General features: G+C 35.9%; 1 protein-coding gene across 9 annotated transcripts in view; it reads right to left on the reverse strand.

The window, feature by feature from the left end:
- The window catches only part of PLA2G4A (phospholipase A2 group IVA), a 201857-nt gene that overhangs the window by 37062 nt on the left and 147243 nt on the right, over window positions 1-17552 (reverse strand). For all 9 annotated transcript variants that reach the window (XR_004486206.2, XM_049701605.1, XM_033438003.2 and 6 more), the window contains 6 exons: window positions 16181-16403; window positions 15127-15241; window positions 9243-9380; window positions 9064-9156; window positions 6162-6233; window positions 1026-1268 (listed from right to left, as the gene is read on the reverse strand). Coding sequence is in view for 8 of the 9 variants with exons in the window: in XM_049701605.1 (XP_049557562.1) it covers window positions 1026-1268; window positions 6162-6233; window positions 9064-9156; window positions 9243-9380; window positions 15127-15241; window positions 16181-16403 (884 nt within the window). In the remaining variant the exon portion in view is untranslated. The remainder of the gene's footprint in view (window positions 1-1025; window positions 1269-6161; window positions 6234-9063; window positions 9157-9242; window positions 9381-15126; window positions 15242-16180; window positions 16404-17552) is intronic.

Genomic DNA, 17552 nt, shown 5'->3' on the forward strand with positions numbered 1-17552 from the left:
GCCACGTCTCATTTTTATAGGTAGAATCCTTAAACAGTAGTAGAAAGTTTTTTGGAAAATTTTCTATTTACATTCTCATAGCCTCCTGTCAATGTTCTTAGGCAGAAATGATTGAGAAATGACATTTAGGCAGTTAAGGGGAAAAAGATGGTATGAAGAAGTAGAAAAAATTTAAGATGCTAGGTGCATTATAAGAAAGAGAATTACGTAGTGATTAGTCACCAAGACAAATTTACCTTTTAATTTGGAACATGCATGGAACTGAAGAATCAAGGCAAGTATTCTTTGGAGTTTGGTTAAGTGACAAACCTGAAAGTGAGTGGGTTCTTATGAGGTTCTTAAGTGGCCTTAAGAAAGTTACCTAACCTTTCAGAGAACTGGAAGGGACACTGCAGATGGGCGAACTCAACTCCACTTACACCCCTAGGGGGCACACATTACTGCTCTGCACTGGAGAGATAGGCTGAGGACCATGTGTCCCAGATTCCCTCCCAACTCTGGATCTGCTGAGACCTATCCTCCGCCAAGGAGAAACACCCACATGAGATCTGAAGGGGGAAATGAGACAGAGGCTACGTTTCTGCTATTTCTACTGCCAAGCATCGCTGTGGGGGGCGTTCGTTGCGGTGATCCTGAAGTGTTTTTGCAGTCATTCCTAGATGCTCAGACTGGAGCTTGCTCCTCCAAGCCCTGGAACAATTTTGTAAGCACCTACTTTAAACCTCTTTTGCTTAAACAAGGGAGAGGGTTTCCTGTTTGCTGTGAGTGAACCTTGACCAATATAGAGAGGAGCAAAGTCCCCCTCAATATTTCAATGAAAACTGTTTAGGCTGACATGACGATGTCATTTCTTGCCTAATGTATTTCTTCTTCCAAAAAAACAACTCAGAGCCCTTCATACATTCAATGCATGTTTTAAAATTTGATTGTAAATTAATTACTATTAATAATTAAAATGCTCCTCCCCAGAGAAGGAAGAAAGATCTCCTGAATTAGCGTCCATGGATTACATTTTGTGTACTTACCTGCTACAGCTGCATCCAATTCATCTTCCTCCAAGGACTCCTGGGTGGTAAAGTCTCTCAAAGGAGACATCGGATAGGATGTATTGAGATTCAAGCCCAGCATGAAGTTGTGCACCTTCCCAGCTCGTCCTTCTCTGGTATTAAACAAAGCTGAGTCACTCACCAAGGCCATTATCATACGTTGGACCCAACTTGCTTGATTATCATTTTGATATTCCCTTTCTGCTTCTTCATTTTCAGTGCCTAAGGAAAAAGAAAAGATCATTATACAGATTCCAAAAATCCATAATAACGAAAAAGATCTTTGGGCAATGGAATGTTAACATTAATGATGAAGCTCCACAGCTTTTGATTCAACAAACATTTGTGTAAATTATAGTAAATATTTCCGTTAATCATTTTTGTTCTTAACTTATTCTTACTGTACTGTTTACCGGTAGTCAGTCTAAAGGCTGTATTCTTGGCAGTGTTGCCTGGCCTATTCTTTAATTTCCAGAGAAACTTCTGTCCTTCCCTTTCCCCAATTCTTTTCTTTCTTTTCCCTGGCTACACACACACACACACACACACACACACACACACACACGGAGGGAATATCCACAGTAGCTAATCCCCTTCCTTTCCCAAGTTTCCTTCCCTGTCCTGTTTAATAAACATCCAGAAATCATGCAGACTGAGAGCAGACAACTGAAGGATTCAACATATATTTGCCCTCTGAACGGTCATTTCATTCTTGCTTATAAAGTTTGGGGTTTAAAAGTCTGTAAATTAGGGCTTCCCTGGTGGTGCAGTGGTTGAGAGTCTGCCTGCCGATGCAGGGGACACGGGTTCGTTCCCCGGTCTGGGAAGATCTCACATGCCGCGGAGCGGCTAGGCCCGTGAGCCATGGCCGCTGAGCCTGCGCGTCCGGAGCCTGTGCTCCGCAACGGGAGAGGCCACAACAGTGAGAGGCCCGCGTACCGCAAAAACAAAAAACAAAAAACAAAAGTCTGTAAATTAAACATATGTTTTAAAATGTGTTAAAATTCAGGAATCTTCCAAAAGAAGCCGTTTTCAATGATTTTTCCTTAAAATCTATGCACTCATCACTACTACTGGGAAGCCGCATTGTGTAGTTATTTAGAGCAGTGGCTCCAGAACCAGACTACCCTGGTTCCAATCCTCTCTCCATTGTTTACTAGTTAGTTGACCCTTCTCAGTCTTCATTTCCTCATCAGTAAACCTCATAGGGTTGTTGTGAGGATAAACTAAGTTAATGCATTCATGTAAGTTTCTTAGAAAAATTTAAGCCCACGTTAAATTATCAACAAACACTAGTTGGTAGTGGAAATAGTTGTAATAGCAGCAGAGTCATAATCCTCATCATCAATATTATTCATTCATAACTCGAATCTAAGAACACTGTGTGGTAGAGTACAATCCCCCCTACCTAAATCCCTTCTGTTCAGATTTCTGGGAACCCTGGATATAAATATATATGCATATATAAATCTATATGTGTATGTGTGTGTGTGTGTGGAGAGAAGAAAAAAAGAATCTATGTTCAAACTTCATAATTTTCAATAAATGGTAACTAAACACCCATAAGACCAAACTAAATATTGATTTTTATCTTCAAAAGATTAGCTTAACTGAGCTCAGTAAATGGAGGGATCTTTCTCTCAATAAACAATCCAGATGATTGCCTAGTCATGAAAAAACAAATATACAATCTTTTCTACTCCCACATTTTTCTCATGCCAAGTATAACAAAGAAAATCTTTCAATAGAATGAATCAGGCTTTAAAATGAATGATTTATAATCTTAGTTACACAGGATATGAATAAGACATTTAATTATTTTCCAAAGGTTTGGAGCTCCCTCCTCTTTTTCTTCTTCTTCTTCATCATCACTGTTGTTGTTGTTATTATTATTATTATTAAATTTATCCCACTTCTATACCACCAGTGGATCTGCTTTCCTTATGATGTATTTGGAAATGACATCATTTGTGGGACGAACCCAAAAGTCAACAGATAAATCATATCTATTGCTTATTAGCTAAAATTCTAATAGTAAATTTCTATTTATTAGCCCTTTACAACTTAAAACCCTTTGTATGCACTTGCTAATTTGATGATTACAGCAATTCTGTGAGAGCAGGTAAAATGATGCCAGCACAGATTTGAAAAAAACTAAAGTTGAAAATGCCTAAAGACCTTGTTCAAAATCACGTGACTAAAAATGAAGGGGCATCAAGAGAAGGAGAAAACAAGCCACAGACTAGGAGAAAATATTTGCAAAAGACACATCTGGGGAGATCCCTGATGGCCTAGTAGTTAGGATTCCAGGCTTTCACTGCCATGGCCCACGTTCAATCCCTGGTCAAGGAACTGAGATCCCACAAGCCGTGTGGGGTGGCCAAAAAAGAAAGAGAATTGATTAACCCTTCAATTAAAAAAAAAAGACAATAAGAAAAAAGAATTCTGCTCAAAGTAAAACATTGTTTAACAAAACTGTTAACTGCTCATCCTCCCCAAAATTAAAAAAAAAAAAAAAAAAGACATCTGATAATGGACTGTTACCCAAAATATACAAAGAACTTTTAAAACTCATCAATAAGAAAACAAACATCTCAATTTAAAAACGGGCAAAAAACCTTAGTAGACACCTCACCAAAGAAGACATATAGATGGCAAGTAAGTATATGAAAAGATGTTCCATGTCACATGTCATCAAGGAAATGCAGATTAAAACACCAAGATGACACTACACACCTATTAGAAATGTCAAAATCCAAAACACTGAAAGCACCGAATGCTGGTGAGGATGTGGAGCAACAGGAACTCTCATACATTGCTGGTGGAAACACAAAATGGAACAATTACTTTGCAAGACAGTTTGGAAGTTTCTTACAAAACTTTATTATCACACGATACAGAAATCATGCTTCTTGATTTTTATGCAAAGGAGTTGAAAACATATCCAGACAAAAATCTGAACATGGATGTTTATAGCAGCATTATTCATAACTGCCAAAATTTGAAAGCCACCAAGATATTCTTCAGTAGGTAACCAGATAAACTATGGTATATCCAGACAATGAAATATTATTCAGTGCTAAAAAGAAATGAGCTGTCAAGCCATAAAAAGACATGGAGGAAACTTAAATGCATATTACTAAGTGAAAGAAGCCAATCTGAAAAGGCTACACACTGATGGTTCCAACTATATAACATTCTAGAAAGGCAAAATGATGGCAACAGTAAGAAAATCCGTGGTTGCCAGGGGCTGGGGGTGGGAAGCAGAGGGATAAATAGAGCACAGAAGATTTTAGGGCAGTGAAAGTACTCTGTATGATACTATAAAGGTAGATACATGTCATTATACATTTGTGAAAACCTGTAGAATATACAACACCAAGAGTGAATCCTAAAGCTTGGACTTCGGGTGATAATGATGTGTCAGTACAGGTTCATTGATCGCAATAAATGTACCACACTGGTAAAAGATGCTGAAAGTGGTGAAGGCTATGTGTGTGGGTGCAGGAAATATATGGGAACTCTGTACTTTTTGCTCAATTTTGCTGTGAGTCTAAAACTACTCTAATAAATAAAGGCTTTTTTTTTTTTTTTTTTTTTTGCGGTACGCGGGCCTCTCACTGTTGTGGCCTCTCCCGCTGCAGAGCACAGGCTCCGGATGTGCAGGCTCAGCGGCCATGGCTCACGGGCCTAGCCGCTCCATGGCATGTGGGATCTTCCTGGACCTGGGCACGAACCCATGTCCCCTACATCGGCAGGCGGACTCTCAACCACTGTGCTACCAGGGAAGCCCTATAAAGACTATTTTTAAAAAATGAATATTAAGAGCTAATAAGAAATCCTCAGAAACATCCTAAATATCATTCTCCAATGTAGGCTGGCACTAAAACCAAAGCAGTCATATTCAGAGGGTCCTTGAACTTCTCAGCCTTAAGAAAACCAGCTAGTACTGCAGAGGTGATCAAATGTACTGATCATTTTGGCAATTTACTTAATTGATAAACCATTATTACATCTACTTGATAGTCCCCAAATCAATATATAATTAATTCTAGAAATGCTAGGCATATGCTATCTACCCCCTTTGTACTATCTCCCTTCATTAAAAGGAAATTCAAAATAAAATAAAAAAAAAAAAGACCGGAACAACTGAAAAATAACAGCCCAGCTATGAAAAGAGATCTTTAATTTTAGTGTTGATTCAGCAAAGATTAAACAGGCTCTTCCAATATCTATACCTTGGCTGGTGGAGTTCTTTAGGTTTTGGACAAGAAAGCATTTAATATCTTTTAAAATCTAGATGATTGTATTCAAACTATAACAGGACATGTTCACCCAGTTGTTATAAAATCTTCTCTTTGTTTTTTGTTTATTTGTTTTGGCTTTTGAGCTATTGGGAATATTTGTACCAATGGCTGTGTCAAAATGTCAAATCATTCCATTTTACCACATAACAACTGCAACAAATATCCGTGATCCTTGCCTTATCTCTTCCCCGACTCCCCATTGACTATCGTGATCCACACAAAGCTAAAAGCTGCCTTGTTAAGGTGTAGAAGTACTCGCTTGTACTACAAAGTAATATACAAAACAAAAATTTCTCAGTAATTCTACCCTACTTCATCACTGATCCCTTCCTGAAAGATAGAATGTTGGCAATGGGATAAGGCTCAGGAATGGAGTGAGAACATCATTTTCTACAGGTTACTTAATAATAAGATTTTAAAAGATTAAATTTTAATTATTAAAGCCATGTAAAAATGTTCCCAAATCACAATTTCCATGTTGAGAAGCCTGGTGCTCTAATCAGACTTAACATAGAATTTGGTATTTCTACCATCTCAGTTTGTTCTCTGTTCAACTGATAATATTTTTGAGGTATTTAAAAGAAATGAAATAACTTTTAATTATTGCATATTTTAAAATATGCAACTTTTGTGTTGCATATTTTATTATGTATATGGCATTAATTCTTGCTCTGAATTGAAAGCTACCATTCTATCACTCAATGCCTTAAGCAGAGACTACCATTAGCATCTTGAGTGAGAAAATCAGACAATACATTCATGTCCTTTCCTAATCCACTTCTGCCAGAGGAGGTTCCAGCTCTCTTACCTTTGGGTTCTTGTGATTCATCATCACTATCCGAGCTATCATTACTCACAATATGCTTTGCTGTAATATTTTCTGCAGAAAGAAAACAAAACAATTGAAGAATCTCAGGTGTCAAGACTCAAGATGAAATTTACTGTAAGGAAGTAACTGTAGCAAAACCACAGTGACGTCTATTAGATTTACTTGTATAAATCTAGATCAATTTAGTAAATCTAAATGTCTTAGCTTTACTAGTATTTTCAAATTTCTCATTTGAAAGCAAAATTTCTCAGGGTATGAAAAATTAGTTTAGAATTATTCATACATGATTTTAAAGGGGAGAATTTTTATTTATCTTAATTCTGACAGAAAGAATAACTTGATTATATAATTCTTATTATATCAAAAATTTTTTTCTTCAGTTAAATATGTTGAAATGATGTTTATGAAGGTCAGTACAGGGTAAAGCCAAAATTTACAAGGGGGCCACAAAATTGTTTCATCAAAATGAATGAAGCTACTAATATATCTTTTGATTTTAATAATACTGAATATTGTCTATTGAAATGTCTGTTTTGGTATCAGTTTGTGCTTCCTCAGAACATATTAAGAGAGCAGTTATAAAAACTAAAATAGAAACCATAAATCTGTAAAACATAACTTATCTTTTATCTTATGTATAGCATAACTTATCTTTTTTCAAGTAAAAAGTACCCAAATTATGGAGCACACAAACCATTTTATAATCATTTGTAGAAAAATCAAAAATGTTTTTGGACATGTACATGAAATCCTTATCTGTAGAGTGACTTTTTTTCCTTCTGTTAGTCAATAGAATTTTTTTTTTTTAATCCTAAGAAACTGACTCCAAATTTATAACTTTCAGTAATAGAGAGCCATTTGGGCTTTTAAACTGAGAGAAATATAGGTATAACATTTGGTTTCCCCATATTATGCTCCAATTTACCTTAAAGTGTGTCTTTGAAAGAGAGGAAAACAAAACAAACACCACCTTTGAACACCACTTTAAGAGGTAGACTTTAGTCAGCCAGTGGATGAAAGGGTCACCAGGAGTCCTCAGATTCCCCTCAGTCATCACTCTCGTCTCATTTCTGGAAACCCTTACCTAATCTGAGGTAACACGCATCCTGCTGGCCGGTGGTTCTCAAGGACACAATATTCCCCTTAAGTCTGACACACAGAGAAAGTAAATAAGCTGCCAAACCACTGGTCTCAAAGGGGATGTCTCACAACAAAGAATATTCAAGTATATTGAGTATAAACATTCTCCTTTTCCTTGGCCGTCAGCCATTGTCTCATCCACCTTCAGATGTGTTATTTCAGTCCTATTCTCTTCCTGCCTTAGAAGGAAAAAAGCAGCAAACCCTGGATTTATCTGGATTATTTAACACAGAAGAACACAGAGAAGCAAGCCTCATAAGAGGTGGTACTTCTGTTCTTTTTCTCTTCTTTTTTTCTGAACTCTTCACATCTTAGAGAAGAGTTAGTTATTCCCACAGTTAGAGTTGAGAACAGGTTATTCATCTGGGATGTAATGTTCATTAAAATAAATCAAGTCAGAGCTTTTCAGCATTATGCACTTTGCCTTTCAGTTACCCTTAAGAGCATGTGGCTCTGTAGTTAAGGTCAGAGAACACTCAAAAGTTCCACCAACCTTGGCTGCTTATTCACTGAGTGATGCTCGGAGGACAGGAGCAAGTTCAAGGACAAAGTGCCTTTTTGGTTGTTTTTATTTTTATATTAAAATCTTTGGCTCTATTGCAATCATAAGATCACTTCTCCATTATTTACTAAGAACCACCCCCAAATATTAAGGACTATAGCAAGTTACTGTACTTAATATAAATATCACATATCTAAAGTCAATTCTCACAGGAAGAGTGATCATACTACTTATAAGCCAATTTGTAGTACATTAATTAAAGTACAATTGTATTTTTGTTTTGCATATAAAGCTTAATTAAATAAACTGTCTGCAATAACTAAGGATGGCTTGTCAGAAAAATCCTATGGTAAGTTTTTTACATGCAAGTATTCTTCAGATAAACTGATTGTTGAGAAAGTCATTTATGCTGTTCCGTTAACTCGCCCTCAAATAAATGTGTGATACTTCACACACAGAGAAGACGTAGCAGGTAGGTAGTGTGCTGATAATCTACAGGACCCTTCTCCCCAGCCTCAGCTAGGCTGGCCCCAAATTCAAATTTAGCATCTCCCTGCTCCATCCCCCCGCCAGTCAAAATAACCATAACAAATTTAGTGTTGATTGAGCTACAGATGGCAAGACATTTAGGAGATACTGAATGCATGTTTTGTTTCGTTTACTTTAAATCAAATTTATTCATTAAAGAAAACATGTTTCTATGGTATAAATATTATAACAAATGAATACTGCTGGTCCTCAATTGAGTTCGTCTACTTTTTCAAGTTTTGTAAATATTATTTTTAATTTATTGTGGGCTAGTGAGTTAGATTTAAAGAAAATCATTGGTGATAATTTATTAGATGTGATTTGAAACACTTTTTCCATCTTTTTTGGTATGAATAAGCTGTGAGAAGTATTTAAGAGGTAAATGAACTGACAAGCGTGAATTTAAGGGTTATACTGCGTTAAACTGTTGTTGAATCTAATCTTCAAAAAGCTACCCTTATTGATAAAAGGAGTACAGATCTTCCTCAAATTACAATGGGGTTATGTCCCAATAAACCCACTGTAAACTGAAAATTCTGTAAGATGCACATGCATTGAATACATCTAATCTACTGAACACCACAGCTTAGCCTAGCCTACTTTAGAACAATTACAGTCTTTATGATGATTTAATTTTCTCTCAACATATGTGTTAATGAAATTTACCAATATAGTGTAATTATTATCAATGTAAGCATGTTTTTACAATACCTAGTTCTTCTTCCATTGTGGAACCTTTACTTTGAGAGCCAGAAACTCCCAAGACTCTGTTGAACAATATAGAAAAGGCACTCCCCCAGACACCTAAAATAAAGCAAAAACAGTATAACTTAGAATGCACAAGGATTTAAAACAGTCAAACAAACTCATGGTAGATTTTTATCACTTACCCATTAAGAAATGCAAGGGGTTTTCTTCATACTTCTTTACAACTGTTCCCATAAAAAATTTACTTCCAAATAAGTCAGGAGCCATAAAAGTACCATATTTAGCCATGCCAATCTCATATGGACTAAATTCAACCCAATCTGAAATCATTTTAAAAAATGCAATCCATTAATAGGGAAATACTACAGAGATGTGCACAAAGATTACTTCAACATTGTCATGATTATTCTCATTCATTTATTTAAAATATTTTTAAAAAATTAACCAAATGCCTATTATGCATATGGCATTGTATAGGAGAAGTTGGGAGGGGAAAGCTTACCGATGAATAAAATGAGAACACAAAGGATCCCTTAAGTTGCACAAATTGAATATCTTTTCACACTTAAAAACTCAGACATCTTTTATAAAGTCCATCTTAATTCTAAAGAAGGGAAAACTTTAGACTCAGTTTTAAAAATGCTGGCTCAGATGTTTAAAATCTGTGCAATTTGGGGTAGATTACTTGTATTCTCTGTGTTTTAGTTCCTTAATCTGTAAAATGTGAATAAAATCAGTAGATAGTTTGTAGAATTGTTGTGAAGATCTAACGAGTTAAGAAACTTAAAGAACTTAGAAGAGGACATAGCACATTCTAATCACTCAATAAACAGTAGCCACTATTATATTTCATGTATTCCTGTGGCTATAACTATGCCTAATAATCATCTGAATCTTAATCTATCCAAAAAAGAATTCCTGGTTTTTGACTCCATTTCCTTGCCATTCTCTGTCTTCCCCTGTTTGGTAAATGGTATTACTTTTCATATATTCATACCACTACCCATACGTTAGAATTATTCTTCATGGTCCTCTTTCTCTTATACCTCAAATACAAAAAATCAAGTTCTGTAGGCTCTATGGATCTCCACAATAGCCTCTTAAAACTTTCTCTATTCCCCTACTATCTTGTTGATACCCTGTAGACAGATGGATTTTTAAAAATATAAATCACGCCACACCAGTGCCAGATGAAAGCTTTCCAATGGCTTCCCATTACACTGAAAATAAAAACATGGCCAAGAAGTCCTCATGATGGTCTGGCTCATGCTCCTTGTCTGACTACATATCTTAACCAATCTCCTATCACATTTTGTCTTACTTATTCCACTTCAGCCACACACCTTCTTAATGTTCCTCCAAGAGACCAAGCTCATTCCTGTCTCACAGCCCTTAGGCTTGCTATTCCCTTCTGTAACCATAAGGCTTGCTCCTTCCTAACTTCAGTTCAAAGTCTTTGTTGACCATCTTCTATGGAGTCCCACTACCATGCACCCCTGCCTAACCCCAAACTCTCTGTCTGCCTTTTTTTTCAGTTTTTCCCTTTCTAAAATTATTGCATGTCTATAACCCTTTATCCAACAATCCAAAATCCAAATAACTCCAAAATCCACACTTTTTTTTGCTATTCGTTTGGTAGTAAAAGCCGACCTGAACTCATTTTGCAGAAAAACCAGTCTTGAAAAGATGTGAGGCTTAATCTTTAGATATCCCATGGAGTGTGAATATAAATACATTCCATTGGAGAAATCACTCTACTTGATTGTAAGACCCCAATGGGGGTATTATGTAATATATAGTATATTTCTTAACTTCAAAATCTAAAATATTCTGAATTTTAAAACATCTGTCCTCAAAGTTTTGGAAAAGGAATTGCGGATATGCATATATTTATTATTTACTCAATAGTATAGGTTAGAACATTCTACTTTTGTGAAACAAGTTATAAAATCACAATTGTGATGAGAACACATTATAATTCATGTCACATCAAAGCCAAATGGTGCATATACCCTTCATGACAAAGTGGTGTGTTTTATAATGACTTACATGGAGTTGGTGAGACATGACTAGCAATGAATCAGAGGCCATGAGGAAAATTTCTATATCACTGTGAGTAATTTCTTATCTCTGAATTTCACACCCCTCTCCAGGGTACTAAAGGGTAAAGACCTCCTGGTTCCTACTCCTCTAGCAATCTCTTCTTGATTAATGTTGAGGTTTGTGTACACAGTAATGAGAGACATTCTCAAGAGGCAGATTTGCTCTCTAATCCTCACTGAAGAACTCACTATGGTACTTTGACTACTATTTCTCTGCTGCTGATTCCTACATTTCAAACTTGACCCTCTCTCCGGAGCCTCCATCTACTCATTTCCATCTTCCTGTTGTGCACTTACGTCTGAGTATGCTGTCATCACATCCTGCTCCACTTGCCTGGAAAGGAGCTCATCACCTTGCTTCCCAGTCAAGCTTACCTGCTTCTGTAAATCACACTATTACTGCCCAGAAAAAAAATTTATCTTAACTGAAATCACTCTTAAACCCACTCACATCAAATCCATCCATCGCACATTTCATTGGTAACCTTTAAGCTTTTCACATTCATCTTCTCCTCTCTTTCCTTATCAGTTTCTCTCTAGTTCCAGGACCTTATTTAAAGAAACACAGTAATATCACTGCTTCCAGTTTCTTTCTTACCAATCTACCCATATGAATCACCGAAATACTTTTTTTCAAAAACACTATTTAAATAATTTTATTGCCTTACCAAAAATCATTAAGTATTTCCCATTATCATAACTGAATAGAAACATTTCTGTCTGGAATTCAAAGCTTTCTATAACTTGGCACTAATGGTTTTCCCAAATACACCACTACTCTTCACCAGTTCACGCATGAGACCAAGGCTAATGTCTCTTTACTGCTCCCCAAAATGTACCTTTGGCTTACCTTCTGAACATTTTCTTACACTGTTCACACAAAGTTGACTTTTCACCCCCAACTGATAGATCTTTCCAAGTTTAACTTAAATCTGAGTTCCATCACCCTCATGAAGTCCTTCTTATGACTATACTAAATCTCTAATATCTTACAATTTATGTCAGTTCTATATACTCTAACAGATAGTAGTATTCTATGTGTATGGCTTACTAATGTTTCATGTTTTATTTTTGTCTTGTTAATGAGACTATAGACTTCTTGAGGAAGTACTATATTTTTACTTCTATAGCATCTGTTAAAGAACTTAACATGATGTTAAGTCTAGAAATTGTGCTCAGTAAATGCAATTTACTGACCAATGGAAACTTTAAAATGAAAGTTTGAAATCCTACTAGAAATGTAGTGAAGTGGAGGAGCCAAAAATATGTAACCATTTAAACAACTAATATTTATGTGTTTAAAGCCTTCAAAAGGGGAAAGTGTTTAAAACTTTTCTAAGAGGGAAGAAAAACATTCTCTGGTATTGTTGAAGTAAAGCTGATAAAACTTCTGTAAGGTAGTTTGGATCTTTGACTGTTTATAATATAATTCAAATAATATTTTAACTTTTTTTCTTGAATGTCCATTTTAATCTAAGCAAATTTAAAGGCATAAAGTATAGACATGTCTCCTTTTTTTTTTTTCCCCAATAACTCAAGCTACTCAGACACTCATAACATGCCCCTTTGAATGTCTTATCTGGGTACAAGATCAACATAACTAACGTTTGATGGTTTTGTCCAACTCTGTTGGAAGAAACAGCTTGAACCTCCTCATCACAGAAACTTAACAATGAAGGTTAATGGGGTTTCTCTCATGTCAGTAACAATATTGAAATTAGGCAGTTGGCCCAAATCAGACACATCCAAGTTGAAAGACTACTAACTGCACATAAAACAGCCATTTCTCACTCTAGATGAATCTAAAATATTCACTCGCTGGAAATATTATTTATTCTTTAATTATTGTAGTCAGATTTTCTCTTGAGAATGGCTGCTGACTAAAACTTCAGAATAAAAAGAGACAACTGTGAAAATGCCATTAACAATCGTAACAGTAACAATAAAACTATTATATTTTTATGTCCCTTTATCATAGTCAGTATTATCCCTATCTCATGCAATTGGCTTAATAGCTCTGTAAGATAAATCTGATGTTTATTAATACCCTTCTTTTTAATAATGAGGAAAATAAGAATCAGAGAGATTAAATGACCCATCCAAGGTATTTCAGCTTAGAAGTAAGACAAGGCTTCCAAATTAGTTTAATGCTTGTTTAACTAAATCATAATGCTTCTGGGGTAAAAGAAGCCTTGTTTGGCTATGCACAAATTTGACTGGCGTGCTAGTGGTATTTACCAACCAATTTCCAAGCATTCCAAGACCTCATAAGACAATAGCTATGGGAAAGCAAAAATAAAACAAAACAAAACCAACACTAACAAAAAAACAATTTATCATGGCCCTTACTTTTCTTAACTCTCCCTATGAACTCCATCACAAAGTGTGGTTCCTCATTGCTGCTGAGTACGCCATGGTTATCCGACACTCTTACTGCATGCCTGAAACCCCCATCCAAGAATTAAATTTGCCTTTCATATACAAATTCTATTCATCTTCAGACCTTTGACTCTTCTCATACAGCTTTCATAGAACACTCCACATTGTTAAGATTTACTGAAACTTGATTTGGGTCTGCAATTGTTTTAAGTACTTTACATACTTTATCTCATTTATTTAGCAAAATACTATAAGGAGAGTCTCATCCTCATTTAACAGGTGAGAAAACTGAGGCTAAAAGGTGTCACACAACTTGGTCAAGGAAACAGTGCATAGTAACATTCTGTTCTCTCTTGTGCTTTAACTTCTTTAATAACTATTGCAAATTTCTCAAACATATTATCGGGTCTTATAGAAAAAGGGCAATATACTGTGGAGGGAAGGGGAGTTCAAGCTCAGCACCTGGCATACTACCTTCTACATCATCAGTAATCAGAGAAGCCAATATTTTTATAAAAAGAACAAAGTATTTCAAGACCAATTCTCAGCTCTGCTACTTACTTTCTATGTGGAAATGGGCAAATCACTGAACCTTTCTGAGGTTTTATTTTATTTTTTTTCTGTGAAGCAGAGCTAAAAATACCTCCTTCCCTCCCTGGGTTGTAGTAAATATTGAATAAGACAATAAATATGATAAGTGCTTTCTGAAGCATGAGAAACATTTTAGTCAAGATAATTGATAAACACTTGTTGAATGAATGAATTCCAGGTGCACTGCTTTTATAAACTATTCAAAATTCTAGCTTGACAGTAGTCAGTTGAAGAAAAAGTGAGACTTGGTAAAACTGCACAAGAATTCTAGATACAAATCTGGTGATTACATGCCATTCACAATGATTTTTTAAGCTCATGGTGTGACTGATGTCACTGAGATACTTTTCCTAAAAATACAATGAACCCTACTAGCCACAGTCAGAAATTCTATCACACTGCAGACTAGGACTGGCAGTGGCCTGGAGAAGTACGAAGTCACATCCTTTTAGAGCACCCAACAAGAAACAGAGCTACAGAAGAAACAAATGTTTACATCTGAGATTTAACAAAATGAGGCATTTTTTTCACCAGCTGCCACAAGTACAGGCTAGTACTTTTAAGGTGCTGAATTATAAAAATTAGAATAGTGTTTTGAATGATAAACAGATATCATGTTACCCAATTTAATGAACAGATAAACAGCAAACAAAAATATATGCCTTGCCTAAAAGCCCTAGACATAGTATTTTGTTAAAAATCCTTGAGAAATGAATAATTAAAATTGAATATTGATTATATTCATGATTTACTTTTATATCGTCTTTCCCACTAATTTGAATGAAGATATACTAGTAACTAGTTTCATAGGATAGTCTCTACAATCAGAAAATCATCTAGCTTAAAAAATTCTTATATTTTCAAAAGTTTTTATGTTACAGAAAATATATTAAAATAAGCAACTAAAATTGCTTATGAACTTCCTCTAGAGAAAATCATTAGGAACCACAGTTCAAAGTTTCCAGGAAATGTTTTGCAAGAGGAAATTCCATACCTGCAAACATCAGCTCTGAGACATCGGGTTTGACATGGAGACAGGTGAAAAGAGGCAAAGGGCACTGTCCAGTATTGACTTTTTCCTTCAAACTACTCAAGGTAGTGTTCATTCTCTGTCCACAGAAGAAAGAAAAGGTTTTACATATACAAACAGATACAGATTTAAAAAAACTATGTAAAATAGTACTTCCAATCAAGACACAAAATTTTTGTAATAAAAATAGTCTTACTAAAATAGTCTTATGACTATTTTCAGGACCTCTGATCCTGAAAAACAGCAAAAAGTAAGCTCTATGGAGGTAATTACCTTCATTCTAAAAAGAGCCATACGTCTCAGGACTATATCGACGTTTGGTAGCTAGGGAGCCCAGAAGGAATTGAGCCCCCAGATTCCCTGGCACAAACTCTACCCGCCCTGTTTCATGTTCAGATAAAATGTCGCTCTGTTGTCATGTGTCGAATGGGTTTCTTCCATGTGATTCACTCCTTTTTTTTCTGACTCTCTCCAGGAAAGCTCCATTCTTCTTCTGCTATTTAAATATTACTTCTATTCACCTCTTTATCTAAAAGAGATTGCTATTTGGGCAGAATGGGCAGTTAAGGGTTAAAATGTGTATTTTTCCAAAGAAAAGGAATAAAAAAGTATTTCCCTATACATCAAAACTGACACGTAGGGAGTTCCCTGGCAGTCCAGCGTTTAGGACGCTGCGCTCTCACTGCCGAGGGCTCGTGTTCAATCCCTGGTCGTGGAACTAAGATCCCGCAAGTCGCGCGCTGTGGCCAAAAAAACCAAAAACCAAAAACCAAAAACAACAACAAAACTGACACATAGTTAGAATAAATTAGTAAGCTGGTAAGAACTAATGTAATGTAGGATGAAACGTATTATAGAAGAGTTACGTCTGGCAGGGAGTATGTACTCAGTACATGTTGATAGGATAAGGTGAGTCAACTGACTTTTACAAAATGTATCGTATTTTGTTTTATTTAAAACATTACGATATACATCGTTTTCTTGTATTAAAAGGATTGTAGACTGAGCCAAGGCTTACATTGTGAATTAGTGTTTCTCCTATTAACATCCCAAAGATATCAGTAAAGGTGACAGGTTGTCCAGAGCTTTTCTTCTTCCATAAAGACTCAATGTATCTTTTAATTTTCTGTGGTGTGAGAAGTAAAAGAGGGTTGTGGCTAACACTTTTCATTAGTTCTTCATTAATCTCCTCTGGTCCTTTCTCTGGAAAATCAGGGTGAGAATATAAAGTTGACATGTACCTGTAAAGAAGACAAAAGACAATCAGTAACGATAAAGGGCATCACACAGTAAGTAGTCTCCAAAGAAAGCAGTCATCTTTGTCATCAGAAAATGAAAGAATAATAGAAATAGTTGGTTAACTAATTTTCTGATTGAAGACATTAACTCATTTAAGGAAAGGATGCAACAATCAGAATACAGCTGGTCTACAACGGAAGTAAAGGAGAGGCCTCAGAGGAAACACTGGACTTCTCCTGCACAGTCCAGAGGAGAGGATGCCCTATTGGGCCAACTCTTCACTGTCTAGTCTCCAGGAATGGGTATCCCTAACAGACCATGAGAGACTGATGACACAACACACTGAGAGCCATGTAAATAAATTGACTTGCTGGATATAATACTAGCCAAGCAATCTGATAATTTGACTTTCCATTATGATTATCTATAGGTAGAAAATGTGCTGTCCAAACAATTGTGAATGCCTAATTCTCCTGACAATTGTGTGTGTGTGTCCATTGGCCTAGATAGAATCCCAAGCTTTGCCAACTGTAGGTCTCAGAATTTCTGAGCATACAGATCTAATGGTGAAATCATGGAGAGGAGTAGGTCTGAAAGATAAATGCTTTCTTGTGAAGATTCTTGGCCAACAGCCATTTGGCCGCCTCTAGTGATGCTGGAAATCACCATATGCCTTGGTATGTGATATTTAGACGGTAAACATTAAGTTATGATCCTCCTGGGAACCAATATCTCTAATATTGTAGCTCTCAAACTAAATATTAATTATTAGTTTACTTATCTGTCTCCCCTAATTAGTTGTGACCATCTGCAGGGAAAACTTTGCTTATTTATCTTTTTTAGTCTCAATGATTAGCAAATTCCTAGTATATGACAAGCACAGTATATTGAACTGTTGAACTGAGAGCACAAAATAATGAAAGAAATACTCTACCACTTCACCCAACCAAAGAGAATGTAGCACATATTTAAATCTCCTGTCTTCTTGACATTCATATCAAAATACCACCATAGTGATTTATCTTCCCTTCATGGAGGGGAGAAAACTAACTGTTATTGAGTCTTGGTATGTTCTAGGCCTGTGCTGGCTAATTGCTCATAAGTTGTTGTCTTGAAGACTTGTGATAGCTTTCAATTCTTCTATTTTAAAG

Source organism: Orcinus orca, chromosome 1, assembly GCF_937001465.1.
Source record: "Orcinus orca chromosome 1, mOrcOrc1.1, whole genome shotgun sequence".
NCBI classification, from domain to species: domain Eukaryota; kingdom Metazoa; phylum Chordata; class Mammalia; order Artiodactyla; family Delphinidae; genus Orcinus; species Orcinus orca.